Genomic DNA, 19,536 nt, shown 5'->3' on the forward strand with positions numbered 1-19,536 from the left:
GGCGGCGGCGGAAAGGGTTGTTATATTCGTTCGCCGTGAGCCTGCGACTGTGACAACAGCCGCGGCGGCGTGACGTATTGATTGTTCAATTTTACACGCCACCCTCTCCGCTCTCCCAACGACCAAAAACATATTATTACTATTATTATTATATAATACGAGTATACCGCGGTCCAAGCGATGTATTGGTACCTAGTAACTAGTACCTACCCAACTACACCTACCTATATCTATTATATTACATTATACGCGTATGTCGCGATGACTGTCGTACAGTCATCATTATAACTACCTACCCATATGAAGGGTGCAGGGGAAAAAACGGTAGTAGTCCATTTTTTTCGATTTTGATTTTATGGTTTGATTTGATATCAAATATGGAGTAATATCGACTGTTGGAATCGATTTAGTGAAAAAATCTTTCAGTCCATAGTTATTAAATGGAAAAGATTAGGTATACTGGTGAAGAAAGATTTTAGTCCATGCGGTTGTGGGGAAAACAGATTGTAAAAACAGATCATATTATGATTATTTTGTATTGTATACTTAAAATTATATGGCTATATTATAAATCAATTCAATATTTAAACTCCCTCCCTTATTATGTTCTCCAAGTTCTGCCTTCCACTCTATGAATACACTGCACCTATAGGCTATAATACAGTTGTAAGAAGATCTATTGTATGAGCAGTAAAAGTTTTTATTCGATTTATTTTTATAATATAATACTACCTACTCGATTACGGGGATTTAAGCGTAAATGTGTTTATATTATACGTTTATTATTACGAACTGCGTACTGATACCGTGGCGTGCAGTTATTCCTCCTCAATTGGTCGTACAGAAACTTTATAGTTGATGTAAAAAAACTCGTTTTTCTTGTCTACGGTCTATGGTTATGTTAAATGCGAGACGAAATTTGATTTCCTCTGTCGAGCACCCCACCGAAAACGTCGGAAAACTTTAAGAATTGTAGGTAAAAAATCCCTCAGTCTTGTTAAATCGTACGGTATAATAATATATACCTGCCAGTATACCTATATATAAATAATATAAATACGTGTAGACCCTGTGGAAGGGTGGTAGTAGAAGTGGGAAATATATTCTAATATCCAACACGAAAACAGTACGACTGAAAGTCATAATGCTTAAAATTGAATTTTGATCACAATTTATTTAACTTGGATGAAATTGAAACGTACATTTGTGGTTTTATTATTATTTATTTATATGTAGGTATTTACGATTGTTTATATCATCCTCAAAAAAGTGAAAATTAAATAAATTGGACTTTTAATCGTATAATTGAATAATTTATCTAATTGATCTAAACAGCACTACACTCCAATTGTGTACAATATATTTAACACATTTACAACCGCAATCAAATTAATGAAGGATCGAAATATTTTAGCACATTACTTATACGTCGCTTATGGAGTGGGAAATAATTATAGTTTGTGTAACGTAAACCTTTGTGTCGAGCTGTAAAATGCTTGGTGGAATTTTGGACACATTCATTTTTCGATTATAAAAATAACTTGATAACCCCTTTTTTTCGCATTTTATTGATTCGCACAAGGTAACTTTTATCAAACTGTGGTTGCAACCATTAATATATCGCTATGTTTAACGAAATCATAAAACTATCAATGAATTACAATTTGAAGTTCAAAGTTTGATAACCTGTTATGATGTTAAAATAAATCAAACATGATGAAAATATAATTTTTATATCATTAAAATTTAAAAGTTTTCTACGAAAAAACCAACATTCCCAATAATGGTATTTTGTGTATCATTAACTAACTTGAAAATTTTAATGTCAGCTTGATTGATCAAATGCAATATTTCTTTATCTTTCTCATTACCTATACGGCTATACCTACATTTGTGTGATGAACTATATTGTTTTCAAATTAATGTTATTAATATTATAGACAGCTAATACTTACATGAGTTTATATTATAATAATGAAAAAAACTCACATTATTATCATTGCATTTACAAACCATGATAATAATAATATACCTAATATAATATCAAATAAAATCGATGGACAATTCGACGGGGTTACACGCCGGCTATTACTCGATAACAAGAGCGCAATATAAATTTGAATTTTTTATTCATTGAAATGTTGTCTTTTTTTTATTGTCCAAGTCACCTTCTTTGGTGGTTTTGGGTCGTGGACACGTATTCAAAAATCCCCCGAGGGTCGCGAACCGAATATAATTCGCTTTGTCCACCGGTCGCCATTCGACCGCCGTCTGGGTCATTGTCTGAAATATTATTTACGCGAGTATAAAACATAATATAGGTACGAAAAATAAAAACTAGCACATATAGACCCACAAAACACGTATACGCAAGTATAAAATATATTTTATATAATATACGCTGTTTTGTATGCCGTGCCATATTGATGGTATTCTCATAAAATACTGTTCGCAGTTCGGTGTGTGCGTGTGTGTGTGTGTGCGTGGGCGTGTGTGTGAGTGTGTGTATGTGTTTAATCTTGCGTTAAAAATATCGTCGAGCTCATCGGTGGTTGGGTGCATGTATGAGAGGCGGTGTAAGAGCGCGCGTTTTGTGAGCGCATGGGGTGTGTGTGTGTTTGGGGGCGCGCGTGTGTAGGGAAATTTCCTGGTCACAATCGATTTGCAAAAAAAAGTAAATAAATATATATAATATATAACCCCTTTCCCGTCGCGATCAAATCCACCTCGTCGCCAATTTTTTTCCCTCCACGTGAAAAAAAATATATATGTATAAACGGGGTCGTCGGGTTAGTAGACGGAAAATGTATATATGTATAATAAATAATATAAAGTGGAAAAATTCCGCATCGGTACGCACGCCGATGAGGCATTGAGATCGCTCCGCCGAGCGTACGGATTTCCCGTCCCGTTCGATTCCCGGTGTGATGTGATCTAAATAATAAACGGGTCCACATTACCATAATATTGACCTAGGCGGCGGCGGCGGCGGCAGGAGGGATGATATTCACTCGGTGCCGTGTACGCAATATGTGTGTATGTCGAGCAGTATGTGATGTAAATAATATTATTATATATAAAATATATTCTGCGGGGATGGTTCAGCAGCACGCGTTTTTCCGTCGAGGGTTGTCGGTGGTGTATGATTGTGGTCGGGTGTAGGACGAGGATTGAAAAAAAAATAATAATAAAAAAAAACCAACGTATTAGGTATATTATTATTATTATTATAAAGTATAATAATATGACGTGTGCATATCCCAGATATAGGTACGAGTATACTACTACTACAATACGCATACTATCTTAATGATTTACGTTTTAAGTTGTACGACTTTCTGGGTAAAACACAAAAATAAATTTTTTTTTTGTTTTTGTTTTGTTTTTTTATTTTATATAAATAAAAATCTTTAAATAAAACCATTGTTGTGAGCATAGTTGTGATTGTACGTTATAAATGGGGTTTCAGCCGTGTTGCTGTAGCTGATCAGACCGCTGGAAACGAAAACGAGCTGAAATATGTGTCAAGGTAGGAAACATATTAACGGAATAGGTTTTTGGAGTGTGTTTTGTGATTTTTACCACACCGGGAAATTCAATTAGCTATACCATTAATACGAAAACAATATACAAAACCGATTATTTTACATACCAAACGTAATCATATTTTATAATATTGTAAACGGATAAAAATTATAATAAATAATATGCGTGTATATACACATCATAATGCACCTGTGTGTATATAAATGTATTTGTTATTTATATTTGTATCGATTTTAGCTAATCGAATATTCCTGGCGTTTTGTTAATAGTTAATTTTTGTATGTTTTAAAAAAAAAAATTAATTTATATTTTATTATTTTTTATTGTTAATATTTAGTTGGGATGTTTTGATTTATTGGTGTACCGTTGCGTATTTAGAATATTGACTGTTTTATCTTCGACCTGCAGATTGATATCGCTTTTGATGTATTTTATTTTAATAAAAAAAATGGCTGCCACATTGATTTGTTTTTTTGTTTTATTATATTTTTATTAAAAATGTTACCAAATTACCAGTTTTTCTAATTACATTTTTTTTACGTCGTACTTGGCGTAAAAGTAACATCTATATACTTTGCGTGATCTAAATATTATATTCTTGCCAGTGCATGTTTTTGTTTTTATTTTTTTAAATTATTGCCGGTTCCGATAACTTATTTTGTTACTGATATAATAATTTAATTTAATTTAATTCTTATGATATATGGCATGTACACTATGGGGTTTCCAAAAAATAAAAGAAAACAGATCATCTAAGAGGGCATTTTTGGATGTAAATATTTTTTGAACAAAACTCTGATCACTATACTACTTTGATACTGAATTAGGTATATTATGAATCCCAGAGTTAGAGAGTCAAACAAGCAAATTTATGCAGTTTTTAGATTATTATTATTATGAGTAGTATGCATGACTCTGAGACTCTTATAGACTCTTATAGGTATGTTTAAAAGAGTTTAGTTAAATTCAATCTTTCAATGTTTTTTTAAAATTATTTTTAACGACGTGGATCTATACAAGGAGAGAACATTTATTTTCAATTATTATTTACGCTGCTGACAACGTTAGGTGATATAACGTAAATTGAAAAAAAAATGTACGTAGTCTAACGTTGCTTACTCATAAAAATCAGATTTAAGTATTGCGAAGGCGTTATTTTATTTTTTACAATAATTGTACTTAATTAATTCTCTTATATCGGTGTATACGTCTAAGATCTCAGTGGGGAGTCTTACATGTGTATGAGATAGAAAACACTATAAACGGATTTTTGCTTATGAATATATACATAATGACTACCTATATCAATACACAAATACTTTTTAGTTGTGATACAGTTCTTTTTTTTCAATGGCAATTAGTATTAAGTGTCTTGTCTTGTAGAGTTAAAAATTTTATGACGTTGTTTCTCTTGATTTATTATTAGTATAAGTGTTGTTTCTGTTACTTAATATTTATAATTCATTCATAAAATATCGTTATTCTGTTGTTCCTTCTGACATTATTCCTTGAAAATCCGATCATAAAATATTTCATAAGCTAGTTTATAAATTCAACCCCAGGTTTTAATAGTATTATAGTAGTGCTTTATAACAATTATTTTAATATTAATATTATATTGTTGCTACAACTGTTTAATTATTTTTGAAATACCAAACGGGAAATCATTAATAATTATTGTAAAATTGAAAAAAAAAATTGATTTAATACTGAATATTTAGTTAGAACAATTCTTGTTGGGATAAATGTTATAAATAAATATTCAAGTTTGGGAATAAATCACCTATGTCAAATGTTAAAAAATAAAATAATAAGCTTTCAAACTTGACTGTAGAAACTGAATCTAAAATAGTGCGTATACTATACTTAATACGGTCGATAGCTACTATAAATCATTTAAACAAGAAATAAAAACGTAAATAATTTGGTGTACAATACTATATTATAACAACACGACAGGACATTTTTGAGAAAGCGTCTCTCGACCCTAGCTGCATTTACAACCACTCCGGTGGCGATCATCCGATTCGCGGTTTTTGAATTGGTCAATGTTTCAATAAAATATACTAGGTACGTATAGAGTCCAAACAGGTTTTAATCATATCCCACGTGGCGTTTATCGTCGACTGAAAAAGTCCATAAATTTTATATCATAATAATGTTTATTATTATGGCGGCCTATGTACAAGCAACACCGCACCAGATCTCATAAAATGATGTACGTACATACACGGTTGGACCAGAAAGATGTATACGCGTATCTATATAACATTTTAATAATAATATGGTAGAGTAAAAAAAAGAAACACTTTTGTGTATTATAATATTATAATATATTGTGTATGTGTGTACCATTAACGCGTTCGTTATAATAATAATAGCGATAACGATGATGATGATGATGATAATAATGATAATAATAATAGTAATATGATAATATTTTGACCTGGGTTTTTTGGTTATCACAAGGGCGGACGACAAAGGGGGTCATATGTATACGTTTTCGTTAACATACATATATATACATATGATATACGTATGTATGTATTATTATTATTATAAGGACGGCCGTTGTTGCCCCCGAGTGGTGGTGTTCAGAACGATCGGTGGCAAGTAGGAGGGGTACTTTTTTGGGAGGGGCGGGGAGTAAGGAGTAAAAGGGATTTTGCGGCGGTGTTCGAATTTAATAGCGCGCCAAGTTACCACGTAATCTAGTTCGGATGCGCGGGAACGGTTTCCGCGACGGTGGTAACGTTTTCACAAATAATACGTTCCATGCTAAAACCGAACATAAATCAACCGTTTCGCCCCGTTTGCTGCAGCTCCTCGCGTGTGTTCTGCCACCGTTGCACAAGTCTCTCGCACCCTCTCGCACCCCCTTGACCCACGTTCTACTCTCTTTACCTCCACAAACCCCGCCACCAACCTACCTCTGGCGCCGCATCCTCACCGCCCCCCGTGTTCCCCTTTGTGTATGATTTAAGGCCAAACCCTTTATTATATACGGTTTTGCGTCCTATATATTATTTTATACATCTCGCCGCCGTTTGATTTGCCGCGTAGCCCTTTATTTTTTGCACTGACCGCGCACAAGCTCGTACCACGCGTTAACGCCGACAGTGGTCAGTTTTTATCACGACACGGAATTCACGCCCACTTTGTAACGTCGGTTCGTTATTTGGATGGAATCCCTCTGCAGCTGCAGGATCTGTTGTCCGCACAGTTTTCGCTGTTGTAGTCGTCGTCCACAATACATAATGAGACCTCCTCAATCGCCATCAGCTATAAGAGTGGATTATAATGTAACGTTGCGTAGTCAGGGGTCGAGACAGGATAATAATAATAATTAGAAAACGAATTACAGTTTTTGAATTATTGAACAATATAATATACTATAGGTACTATTTCGTTATTAACCACCAAGTTTATAAGTTATAGTAACAGATAATTATTCAATGATATTATATTAAATGTATCAGTATGCCCAAGAAATGTACTTAACATTTAAAAAATAATTTAACAGATTATTATTTCACTTTGAAGATAATACTCGATACATTTAATACTACTAAAATTATTGTGTGCGTAGTTTTATTGATACAAACAATTTTTTTTTGTTCATATATTGTTATTTATAAACTTAAATAAGCTTTTAATTTATTATCTAAATCAACATATACTTAATAAATTTAATTAAGTTAAATGATATTGATTAGATTTTATGAAAATATGATATATGGATACAATGTTATTTTAACGTAATATTCTTGGTAGTTTAAAAATATTGAAAAAGTCAATTAAATTAATTTATCTATTATTTTAAAAATTGAAAGTATGCACAATCTGATAATATATTTAAAGATCTTTTGTATCAGTTGTATTCTAAACATATTTTAAAAATAGGTAAAGCTTAGAAAATATTTTTTCGTAGATTTAATATATCAAAGGAATAACTCATGTTAAACATTTTGATCACAAACAGTATACCTATTATCATTGTTTTAAAAATTAAATTGCTGTTTGAACACAAGATTTTTTAGTTAATTTGAACAACACTAGTTGTTTTTTATAAAACAATTTAAATACCAATGTAAAATATTACATAATATCATATTTTATAAGGTATTGTTTTTAACCGTAATGTTGTTTAGAAAAATATTAACTAATATACACATACCTAATATAATGCACATTTTACCTAACAAAATATAATTTTTTACAGTTTAATTTAATTGGTGTTTGGTGAAATTAACTAACAATAAAGTAATAATAGTTCATTAATAGTTCATGTTTTTCTTGTTTCTATCCTATAACCATTTTATTTACCTATATTGTAACATTTTCAATACTACTACTTCATATAATAATATTTTTGAGTTTAACATGCCACTATCAATATTTTGTATTTCTGTAGAAATAATTTATATTTATATTTTGATTTAACAACATTTAAGCTTGTATTTTATACTTTTTAAATACGTATAATTTTATTTACCTATATACCAATATATTACCTGTTGTTATTAGAATAAAAATTAAATATTTCTGATAAAAGCCTTAAATCATAAAGTAGAATATTATTAATAAAACTGGTATAGAACGCAAAACAAAACTTTAGTGAATAATTCGTTGAGAATTTTATTTGAATATGAAATGAAGTTAGTTATAGTGTATGAAACACGATTTTAGTTACATGAAAGACTTAATCAAAGGAATGATAGCCCGTAATCACGGTGTGAAAGATTAAATATTCAAAGTAAATTACGTGAGAGAATGAAGGAATTATGGAAGATGTTTTAAATTTAATAATATGTAGGTGTATGAAATTAAAATAATTTCCATGTATATCGTGCGACAAAATATCATAACTGAGATTAACTGGTGTACGTATAAATAATAAAGAGCTGCTGTGTCGTAAGAAAATGTAATGTTTAAAATTCAAAGCTGATACGAATATGTGTATATTACTAGACTGTATAGCAAAGAGTTTATGAAATGAATACAATTTACCATAATATTATGACATTATGATTTATAGAAAGAGTGTGCATACATTAAATATCAATATGACGTCATGATTAAAAAAAAGTAGAAATTAATATAGAACGATAATAATTAAAAAATGATGACAGAGAATCAAAATTTGAAATAAACTAATTATGATTTAATCATTATTACTTCGTACCCTATTGTGAGAAATATTAATTGAATAGACAATGAGATACCTGCACAGAAATATAAGATCGTTATATATAAGGTTGAGGGAGATTGTTTTCTGTAAAAATAAAATGTATGTGTCGCTATAAATGTGTAAATAAATACAATTAATGTATATTATTCAAAACAACAAGTCTGAGTACTTCAATTAATTTAAATCAAAAATCTCAGTATTAAACATCAGGCAGCCGATTTTTAGATAGTGTCTTACTAAAGCGATTACTATTAAACTTAAATTGCATGGGGTTAAATTGAGGAGGAGAGCTGAAGGAAATACAGACATTATATAGATTTTCTAGATTTTTACCAAAAATATACTTGATGGACTTAAAAAACTATAATTTTGTTTACAGGGGATTCGGATTCGTCACTTTCGCAGATCCGTCCAGCGTGGACAAAGTTCTGGCACAAGGATCACACGAGTTGGACGGCAAAAAAGTAAGTAACACTCTGTTTCTTTTTTATTAATTTTATATTAAGGTTTCAAAGACTCGAGAGCATAAAGATAGTACGAGCACTAATAGAAAATATTTGTTTGAATTTTATGGGTGTGAAAGTTAGAGTTTAATCGATTCATTATTTTGAATGTTTCCTTAAACTCGTTGTATCCATTTAAAAATACAATAATATTGTTTTAAAAAATGCTTGTGCATGTATAATATGATATGTATATATATTTTGCTAATATATCTAAGTTTAAATAAAAAAAAATCACATTATTTTAAGATCAAAATCCATCAGATAAAATTTACATTATACATTCTGCGAAGGAACAAAATGAACATTGGTAATCCCATTTTATTTTTTCGAATGCTTTTTTTTTTGTACTTGCAAATTGCCTATTTAAAAATACAATATTTTCCCGATTGCTATCTCGGAAGGTTTTCATATTGAATATGACAAAATAATGATGTCGATGGAAACCAAAAAAAATAAAAAATAATATTAATATAATTCTATACAAACGGCAGTATGTTTTGTTTTCCAATCGTATAGTCTCTCGTTTTTTGATTGCGGATTATAGTTAAGCTCGTTTGTTCCCGTTGGTGTACCAAAATCAATAATGGTAAATCAACTATGCATGAGCTAATAACATTACATAATACCAGCTTATATATTATTATAATAAAGATCGCCGAGGGAGATGAAAAGACGACAAGTAGGAAACGACGAATATGTTTTGCCTCGTTCTCGTGTCACTTTCTTAAAGTATTTATATACTCGTCGGTAGAGCTGGGATGGCCATTTCGCCGGGAATCAGATTATATATAACGCCACCACGCCTCATCATATATAATAGAATAAGATTCGTAAACCCAAAATCGAGACTGTAATCCGCGTTCGAAATAAATGACGTTTATACCCGCGTAAACGGCCGATGGCAATTTCACGTTTTTGAATAAAACGTCAGTATGTAGAATGCGACCACGTGACCTGCAGATGCCTTGAAATATTTTTTTTTTGGATATCGACCAATGTGAAGCGAAAAAAATTATTAAATGAGAATGTAAGAGAAAACCGAGTAGGTACACCACCTATATATTAATATAATACACCGTACGTAACCATGCGCAAAAACCTATATAGTATTACCATCTCGGCGTCACTTCGATTGCAATTCAATAGCCCCGGCGGTGGGGGTGGGTGATTCTTCGTTAGGTTAGGTGGGTGGCGATGATGATGATGGACCAGTTGATGGGAGGGGGGGAGTAGTGAGTGAGATTAGCTCGTTTAAGTAAAGACCCGGCTGGCAGCCGCCACTCTAGCACTGCGTTCGGGTATATACAATACTACGCGCGTCTCATCGTCGCCGTGAGAATTTCTTCACGTGACGGACTGGCGACTTTCCGGCCGGTTTGATCCCCACCCACCACCACACCCGCCGGCCATTTCTTTCGTCGCTGTCGCATATTATATTCTTCTTCTTATTCTTCTCCTCCTCATCCTCCCGCTATAGCCTCAGCGATTACCACCCCTACCGCGCTTCGTCAACCCGCGCGCGTTTTCAATCATCGCTCCTCTCTGTTCAGTTTTGGAAACTGCGACTTGTCTTTTTTTTTTTACTCACGAGTGTTTTCACTTCACAGTCTATTACCAGCGTGGAATAATACCATTATTAAATGCCGCCGAAGATTTTAATACGTTCGAGTACACAGCCGTCGAAGCGCCTCGTAGGCGATTCTTTTAAACCTTCCCCTCCGTGGTTATTCATCAGATGAGTGCGTTGTTATGACTGATTTATTAAGAGCCTTTTAAAAAAATAATGAAATAATGAAATGTCGATGTACTTTTAAGTACTATAAAGACGTCCTCTCTGGTGGGTATAGAATGCACAAAATATCACTCGGTATGATATACGTTCACCCACAAAACTAGTAACCTATGGGATTTTCGCAGTGTTTATATAAAAATCAATAAAAAATATACAGCTACTTAGGTACTTACGATTCATTTTAAATTATAAATTATCTGTAGGTACGGTAGATTTTCAACTGTATTGTATATGCACTGGGATCGGTTTAATTAATGTTATCAAAGAAGCCTTTCTAAAAGTTTTGTGGGAATTGTGAACTTTGTATACTATACGTTTGAATTGTGCTATCAACCATGAATTGACGGTTCATTTGTAATCAGTGGCCAACCTGAAATGGACACAAATAGATTGATTTTGAAGAGACCTTGTAGCATGTCCAGGTGATTGAATGCTGTAGACAGAAAACATGTATACAGTGAAATTGATAGAATAGTGTTAGGTATATAATATTATAGTATGTTGGAATCGGTTTTTTTTTTAGAACCCAATAACAAGAATATAAACTTTCTATTAAGTGTGTTTTCCTTTTTTTTATGTATGATATTATATTACTAGCTAGTAGTAGGTATTTAGTACAAAGTTTATAAAATCAATTTATTACATTTTTAAATACGACACTTTGAAAAAAAAAATATTTAAATGTGTTTTTCATAAATATAATATTACAATAGAAATAAAAAAAAATTATTTTGAAATATCACAATATTTAAAAGTCCAATTACCAATATAAGATATTTCTGTAGGTACATTCTACAAATTTTATTAAAATAAATACATATTGAATGAAGAATGAATAAGTATACCTACAACGTATTTGGAGAACCAAACTTAATTTTGGTAATTAGAGCCAAAATACTAAGCTGGGTCACATACCAATGTCTAACACGATCGAAATCACGAGGAATGAGGTCATTATAAAGGCATATACAACGATGGTATGATAAAGTATCAAAGGATTTATCAACGCTAATAGTGAAAAACTATAGGGAGGAAGTACTGGATAGAGAGAGATGGAGAGAAGAAAGTGTGTTTTTTATGATAATTTATCAATAATAATATTATATTAATTTATTAAAAATTAATATTTTTCAATTTAACACATTTTTAATTCACAATACTATTTATAATCTACGAGTTTGTAACAGTTATTCTTAATTTTATAATTAAGTGTTAAAACAAACAACTTTTTTTTTAAGTTAACGTCATATTAGTAATAAATTTCTTGTTATTATTTTGTTGCGGACAAATTAATTTTGATTGATGCAACAATAAATTATAAAAAACAGACAAATTTCGTATTTCGGTTTGAGGAATTTTACTATTTCACGGACTGCAATTTACAGCAATTCATAATAATATGTAGTAGGACAGTTCGTGATTGGATTAAGTGATGGTGGTGTTTTTGAAATCGAAATGCTGCAGTATATGTGATGTGAGGCGATTAACGGATGGCTGGAAGATAGGGGTGGAAAGTGGCGAGGATAGAAGCTGCCGCCGTTGCGCGATTGCAGTGGGTGACAAAACGTTAGACGTTCGTAAATCTAATTGGAGCTGGTGTGTAACTCCGTCCACCGATGGACGAAATGGTGGACGGGTGGCTGCGCGAGCAGATTGATGCGGATGGGAAAAGAAGAAAAGTCAAAGTGGCGAGATAGAGGGTAGAAAAAAATATAGGGTCTTACCAGAGTCCGAGAGATCAATTAATTAAAAGAGACACACGGAAACTGTGACGGCGGCGGAAAAAAGAGCGGCGTGGCGGTTGCGTGAGGAGCTGCAGGTTTTCGAGAGATAGTAATTCATTTGGTATTTCTCAGCGTGGCCGGGAAGGACGCAAGAGATTATCCTATACGGTTGTATGGCAGCGAGGCCGTATGACGTTGTTCGGAGTCACGGTCGATTATTACCACACTGGTGGTAGTGGTAGTGATGCCACCCCACCGCAGAAACGACAGTTTGATTAAAAAACCCACCCCCGCCCTTAGATACATGAACTTTTGTAGACTAACCTTTACTTTTTTTCCTGTCCCTTCGACCGCCGTTCGGGTTCTATACCCGCCCAGTCAGCAAATGTCACACAATCTGGTGCCGGCAATGAGAAAAATGACATTTGTTATCAACTACCTTACCTACGTTCCCTTTTCGCTAATAATAACTTATTATATCCAACAGTGACTTTTATATCGGAAATTGATTTCGTTTCACCACCATTGGGCATTTAGACTCGGCCGACACGTTTTCATTTGTGAATATTGCAAGGAAAAAAAATATTGACTAACTCAACGTCATTTTACCACTGTATTTTTTTTTATCATTATTATTATTATCTTTTTAATTAAATACAAATCCATTCCAAGATAAAATAAATAAAAAAATACAGACTATTTCCTTCCAACTATTCGCCATGGATACATTAATTACGCCCGAGTAAACTACCAAGTTTTTACCCTTTACAATTATGTAAGGAATTTCAAAGTATTTTTTCCAGACCCGTTCTCAAATCGAATAGTATCATGGTTGTCTTGATTCTCGATAGTCGATATTATTATTGCTACGTTATTGTTTCAACTTAAATTATTAACCTTTATAGTTTAAATACTCAAACATTGATGTTATTTAAACAATAAGTTGTTATCGTTAAACTTATTTCCTATTGTCAAATAAATAACGAAAGAAGAAATCATAATATAATAAAATATAAAGCTAATAATGATTACTGCGTCCGTTCTATTAGTCTATAATCGGTGTTATAACAAATTTCGGTGGAGGAGTAAAGCTTACAACAAAACACAACAAAGTTATGGTCGTTTAATAACTATTACTGACTATTATTTTTTATTGTTGATTGTTGATAATAATATGGAAATGGCGTGACTGAAAGCCGTACTGTTTAAAAATAACATTTACGGTTCCGTGTGTAACATTATTACAATGACCACGTTGGAGATTTTTATTGAACGTACGATTTGTTATGCGGATCTAATGTAAATGTTTATTAATTATTTTCTGTGAGTTTTGACCGGACAACGTACAAATTCACGATAAAATATAACATCGTTGACAAGCTAAATTACAATTTTAATAGAATACATTTTGGAATCTTTTAATGTATAATGCATATAATAATAAACAAACTGATATTGTTCTTATTCGGAGACCGTCGAGAATGCAAATTATATTTGTCCTACCCCCCTAAAAAAAAAAAAAAATAATAATAATTGCAAATTTAGCTATTTACACGTGCCCGAATATAAAGGTAAACCGTGGTCGTCGCCGTCGTGAAAAGTTAATTTTCCATTATCGTGGTTAACTATACTCAAACTGCCAAGTTTGTCTAAAACTATCCGACCCAGATATTTTTTTTTTATTCTCGGTATATTATACTAATAATATTAAATCATACGTTTTTCGTCTATGCAATTTCCGGTTTGAGGGAGAAACATTATTAATGATATAAACTATTATTCTACTCGGATGTATACCATGGTAATAACGTAAGGGTGTCAGAAATTGCAATGTGTTTTTTCACTCTGTTAACTACCTTTTTCTTCGGTGTGCGATGTTATACGTCCATTTAGCACGTCACTTACAAAGGTTTTGGAGTTGGACGAACGTCTATTAAATTGGGTCGTGTAATGCGCTATTTAGATAATGACCGTCGTGTCGCCGAAGGGGTCAATTTTACACCACCACTCAGATGTTTTCAAACTTCTCCCGTGAAGAGATCGTTTGTAATTAATAAACCCTAGATTGGTGGTGCCCAAGACAGACGTTTATCATTAGAATCGCTACAACAGTGTCGCGAATTATTATTTCGTTGTCTTGACAGACTCGACGTGGAATGACACGATGACGGATAAAACCTTCTGGATAGGTAGCAATAGTGCGTATATCGTTATTAATTTCCGCAAAATAATTTTTAAAATACATAAATATCGTTTTATGTCGGTAAAGTGGGCACTATGCGCAACATATTTAATGGCATTTACCAATTGGTACGATAAACAATATAATATTGAATTGCAATTTTTTTTTTAAGTCGTCATCAAGTGGGTCATATTATGAACTTTGCTGGTACATAATATTTCGAACACAGGATCAACTTCCATACCACTATTCCAACTATTTCCTGACTCATTGTCAGTCTCACATACATAACTTTTTTGCGTATATTTTGGGAAACGTGTGGAAATGTTTCAAAATTGAAATCATTAATGTATAAGGTTATTTCCGACTAAAATTTAGGCAAGTTTCACTCGATTATTATTATCAGACAATACTGCTATGGAAAAGTAAAACCAAACACATTTCACCTGTCAAACTGTCGAGCCAAAAACTTTTGACAGGGTGTACACTGTACATCGCGTTAAGCGTATAGCTGTATAACATGCTGTTTGTGGTTTTACCATCCCTTTAGTGCCGTAAAAAGTTTACTAATTTAAACGAGAAGAGACCACGACTTTATTTAAAATAATTTACCAGTATTCTTTTTTATTCTTATTGTTATGCTAATAGTCAATTTAAAATGAATATTAAAGTACAATTTATATAAAAGAATAAACTTTGACAGTGAGAGTACTATAAAATAGAATTACGGTCAAACTTTTCACAAATTATGACAACATTGTTTTTATTCGTTAAGGATCCGTCAGGTTCATACCAATTTATACTTTTAGGGAGAGAAACGGAAAACGTTGACAATAATTTATTAAAAAACAAAATATTATTAATAATGTTCAATGACGATTGGATAAGATAACGTGAATATGGTTAACTGCATTAGTATACTATGGCCATTAATAACGAATATATTATAATGTAAAACTAATAGTTGCGTATTCAATTCTAAAACCTGCTCTAATGCAGTTAAAGGCATAGACAAATTGCATTTTTTTATCGTAATAACTTTGATATATTTTTCTCTCCCTCGTTTTGTCGAACAAAACTCCTTACCGCATTCTTTTCCGCTTTGAACAAAAAACGATTTACCCACGAAACCCATTTTCCTATAACACATCCATAATACAAACGACGTACATATAATACGTAATAATAATAATAATAATAATAATAATACAATTCAAGAAAAAGAAAATATTGCCTCAACAATAATCTGAAGTCTTGAACAATTGACCGATTTTCAGAATTTCTATCAACGTGTAATATATTTATTTATGTCTTATGAGAAGAATAAAGCGGAAAAAAGAGGGGTTCGTATTTATATGTATACTTATAAGTTATAATAATAATATAGTCTCGCATATGAATTTTGGTAGATCCTATAGTTATTATTTATAATAAACTTGACTATACGAGCGCGTTGGATTCATCGTGCCGGGAAAATTTAGTATGTCTGCTTTACGCTTGGCGTTTCGCTGTCCAATGACGTGTGCCATTCCACATCAATAGGTAGTAGACTGTGATTTCGCAGACATTTCGCGTATACATTATTTACGTTCAAGAGAACACAATGGCTGAGGGCAAGATTCTGTTGCCTATGAAAATCCGATAAAATAACTGCCGCGACATGCGATTTTCCGAGGAAAAAACACGATTTAGCTCGACGATACTAGAATATTATACATAACATAATATTGTAAAGTGTACTTATACAATATTCGATTCAAAATTTCATTATTATTATTATGTTATTGCAATAAATACATATTGTATAATTATGTTTAACAAAATATTAGAATCGCGTATTTAATATAATTCACTCATCGCCGTATTCTTACTATATTAAAAAAATGTAAAGATAATTTCACTAATATTTTTCGTAAGATTATAAGCAGTTAATAATACTAGGTAATAATTATTATTATTCATCATCAAAAAAAAAAAACATGTATTATCAACGGGGTATAACTAATATTATAACCATGGTTGAGTTTAAACATAGCTATATTAATATGTTGTCCGTCATAATCGTATATCGTTATTTGTTTTAATATTTTTGATGGTCGCATCAAACCGTGGATCTTTTATCGGAAAGTGGTTCTTTTCGACAGAACTTCGTAAACAACATTTTATTGAAACACGGCAGTATTATTATGCCAGTTAAGATATAGCTACTTAAGCAAGTGTTGATTTTTTATACTATTTACTATCGAGTCATAAAAAAACTAATAAAAGTTGGGTTTCCCTGGGATTTGAATGAAATAGTGCGATTACTATTTATACGAAGTGAGTTACATAGTATTACAGATTATACTGCCTACTGAGGTAAGCCAAGCATAAAATTCAAGTCATAAACCGAGATTAATCGTTTCCAAAAATGTTCTGGTTTCTGAAGTGTGTTCGATTTTGATTTTTATATTTCTTTATTTTATTTTGGTTTTGAAGTTTTAAAGCTTATATATATGTTTTTTTAGAGCCATAATACCGCTTATAATTTGAAACTATTGCGTTGAATCAAATCTTAAAGGAGTTGTGCACACAATCAATTTATCTTAGTATTAATTATTGTACATCTGTAAAGCCTGCTAAGCCATTTTATTACAAAGAGCTGAACACTGATACTGAATAAATTCACTTGATAATATTCAACTTGAGCTCCAATTTAATTTTAAGCAACTTAACAAAGTTGTTTTGTTTCATCATATTATTTTCTTCCCTTAAACGAAGACATTTCCAAATTTAATCTTAATCTCATCTCATAACTTTTAATTGACTTAAGTAAGCACCGTTTTCTATACACTAAACTGTTTGCAGTAAATACACATTATCAATCCTAACCGCACGACTATCACCGCAAAAGTTAGATTTCCGTTAAATTATTTATGGTGAAAATGTTTTATATCTTTATTTACTCGTCAAGCATTGCTATAATATGTTGGGGGTACTCCTCCAGTCATCCCCTATACCGTATTTTCGTTAATCAACGCATTTATGAATCATAATCATATTCGTTTGTTTTCCATACGCGTCTCAGTGGCTTTTAGAGAAAATAATGTGGTTTTGACGAAAACGTATTTTAGTACAGATAGATGAATATATTATAATATACCTAGTTACCGACAGTTTTTGTAAAAATCATAAATTGGACAGTATACGCCACAGCTAAATTACTCAATTCTCGCGATATGCATACATTTCACATTATAATATAGATAACACTATTATTATACTGTACCTACTTAATGTTCGTTTTAGTGCGTGTGTTGGTATCGTGATAAGGACGCGATGGGGATTAGTTCGTCGGATACGCGAAAACCACTAGGGGCAAAATGTTAAAGGTATGAAAATATAAACATGTCGTTACATTAGCCATGCACGCGCTAGAATAGTATAATTTTCGATGGTTCATCCGGAATCAAATGACCGAATGACATGCGATACAATATTATACTTGCTACTACGTCACGTATCATAATATTATTAGGTAGGTATAATTTAGGCACTACACAGTTGTGTCGGAGAGGGGTGCACGCGCGAGTATTACGTTTTGGCAACCACACAATAATTATTTAGGGGGAGGGAGTGGCGGAAAAAAAAACGAAATCGTCACCGCGGGAATTCAATTAGGGATAGTTGTACACGTGATCCAGTCGTTGCTGTGGTCAAGAGCCGGTTAGGATGAGGAAGGGTTCTACTATATTATGTTGGTGGACAGAATAATTCGAAAAACCGCCGGTACCGCAGAAGAACACATAATATTTGTCCCAAACGATTTTGACGGATGTGAAAATGTGTTTCCGATTGACTGATGGCCGTCAACGGTCCGCCGTTACTTTTTTTTTTATTATTTTATTACAATATAAATGTATAATATTACTGCATAATATTACAGTTGGGCTGCATAATGACATTTGATGTGGTAACATTGTGACAAGTAGCGACTGACCAGCAGGCCGGTATAATAGAACTACAGTAGTAAAAAGGAAAAAAAAACCCGATGACGAAATTTAACCATTATTATTATTTTTATTGTTCATAATTATTGTTATTATTATGGAAGTTGTTTAGAATAGAATAGCCACCGAACCCTATTCGGTGGTCTCCAGCCGACGGTTGAAAAATGGAAACATCACCTCATGTCGGCTCCGCGACGACGTCTTTTAGGTAATTTTATTGGCTGTTACGAGTATAATATAATATTAACACCAGTCGAATCTCACATATTATTGTAATTACGAAACCCTAACACGAAAATACCGAACGGTCATACAAAATATTATCTAGTTTAGAGCGGCGGGGACTTATAATAATATTATATATATTATGTTTCCATCGTGTTGCAGTTATTATATGGGTCGTATATTATTATTTTCGTATAATGCTGAAACACACTAATATGGCAATAATATTACACTGGAACACACCGCGTATAATATAATGTGCTCTCGTCTCGCCATTCGCATATAATAATAACATCCACACGCATATTACAATAACGGCGGCTCGCGATGTATGTAATATAATTTGTGCTTTATATAATAATATAATATTATTATTATTGT

General features: G+C 32.2%; 1 protein-coding gene across 11 annotated transcripts in view; it reads left to right on the forward strand.

The window, feature by feature from the left end:
- Positions 1 to 19,536, forward strand: part of LOC132952934 (RNA-binding protein Musashi homolog Rbp6) — a 401,189-nt gene that overhangs the window by 222,187 nt on the left and 159,466 nt on the right. For 8 of the 11 annotated variants that reach the window (XM_061025455.1, XM_061025453.1, XM_061025459.1 and 5 more), the window contains 2 exons: positions 3,470 to 3,529; positions 9,117 to 9,201. In XM_061025455.1, the coding sequence (XP_060881438.1) occupies positions 3,470 to 3,529; positions 9,117 to 9,201 (145 nt within the window). The remainder of the gene's footprint in view (positions 1 to 3,469; positions 3,530 to 9,116; positions 9,202 to 19,536) is intronic. The other 3 variants (XM_061025456.1, XM_061025464.1, XM_061025463.1) reach the window with 1 other exon arrangement.

The sequence above is a fragment of the Metopolophium dirhodum genome, chromosome 9 (assembly GCF_019925205.1).
Source record: "Metopolophium dirhodum isolate CAU chromosome 9, ASM1992520v1, whole genome shotgun sequence".
Lineage (NCBI taxonomy): Eukaryota > Metazoa > Arthropoda > Insecta > Hemiptera > Aphididae > Metopolophium > Metopolophium dirhodum.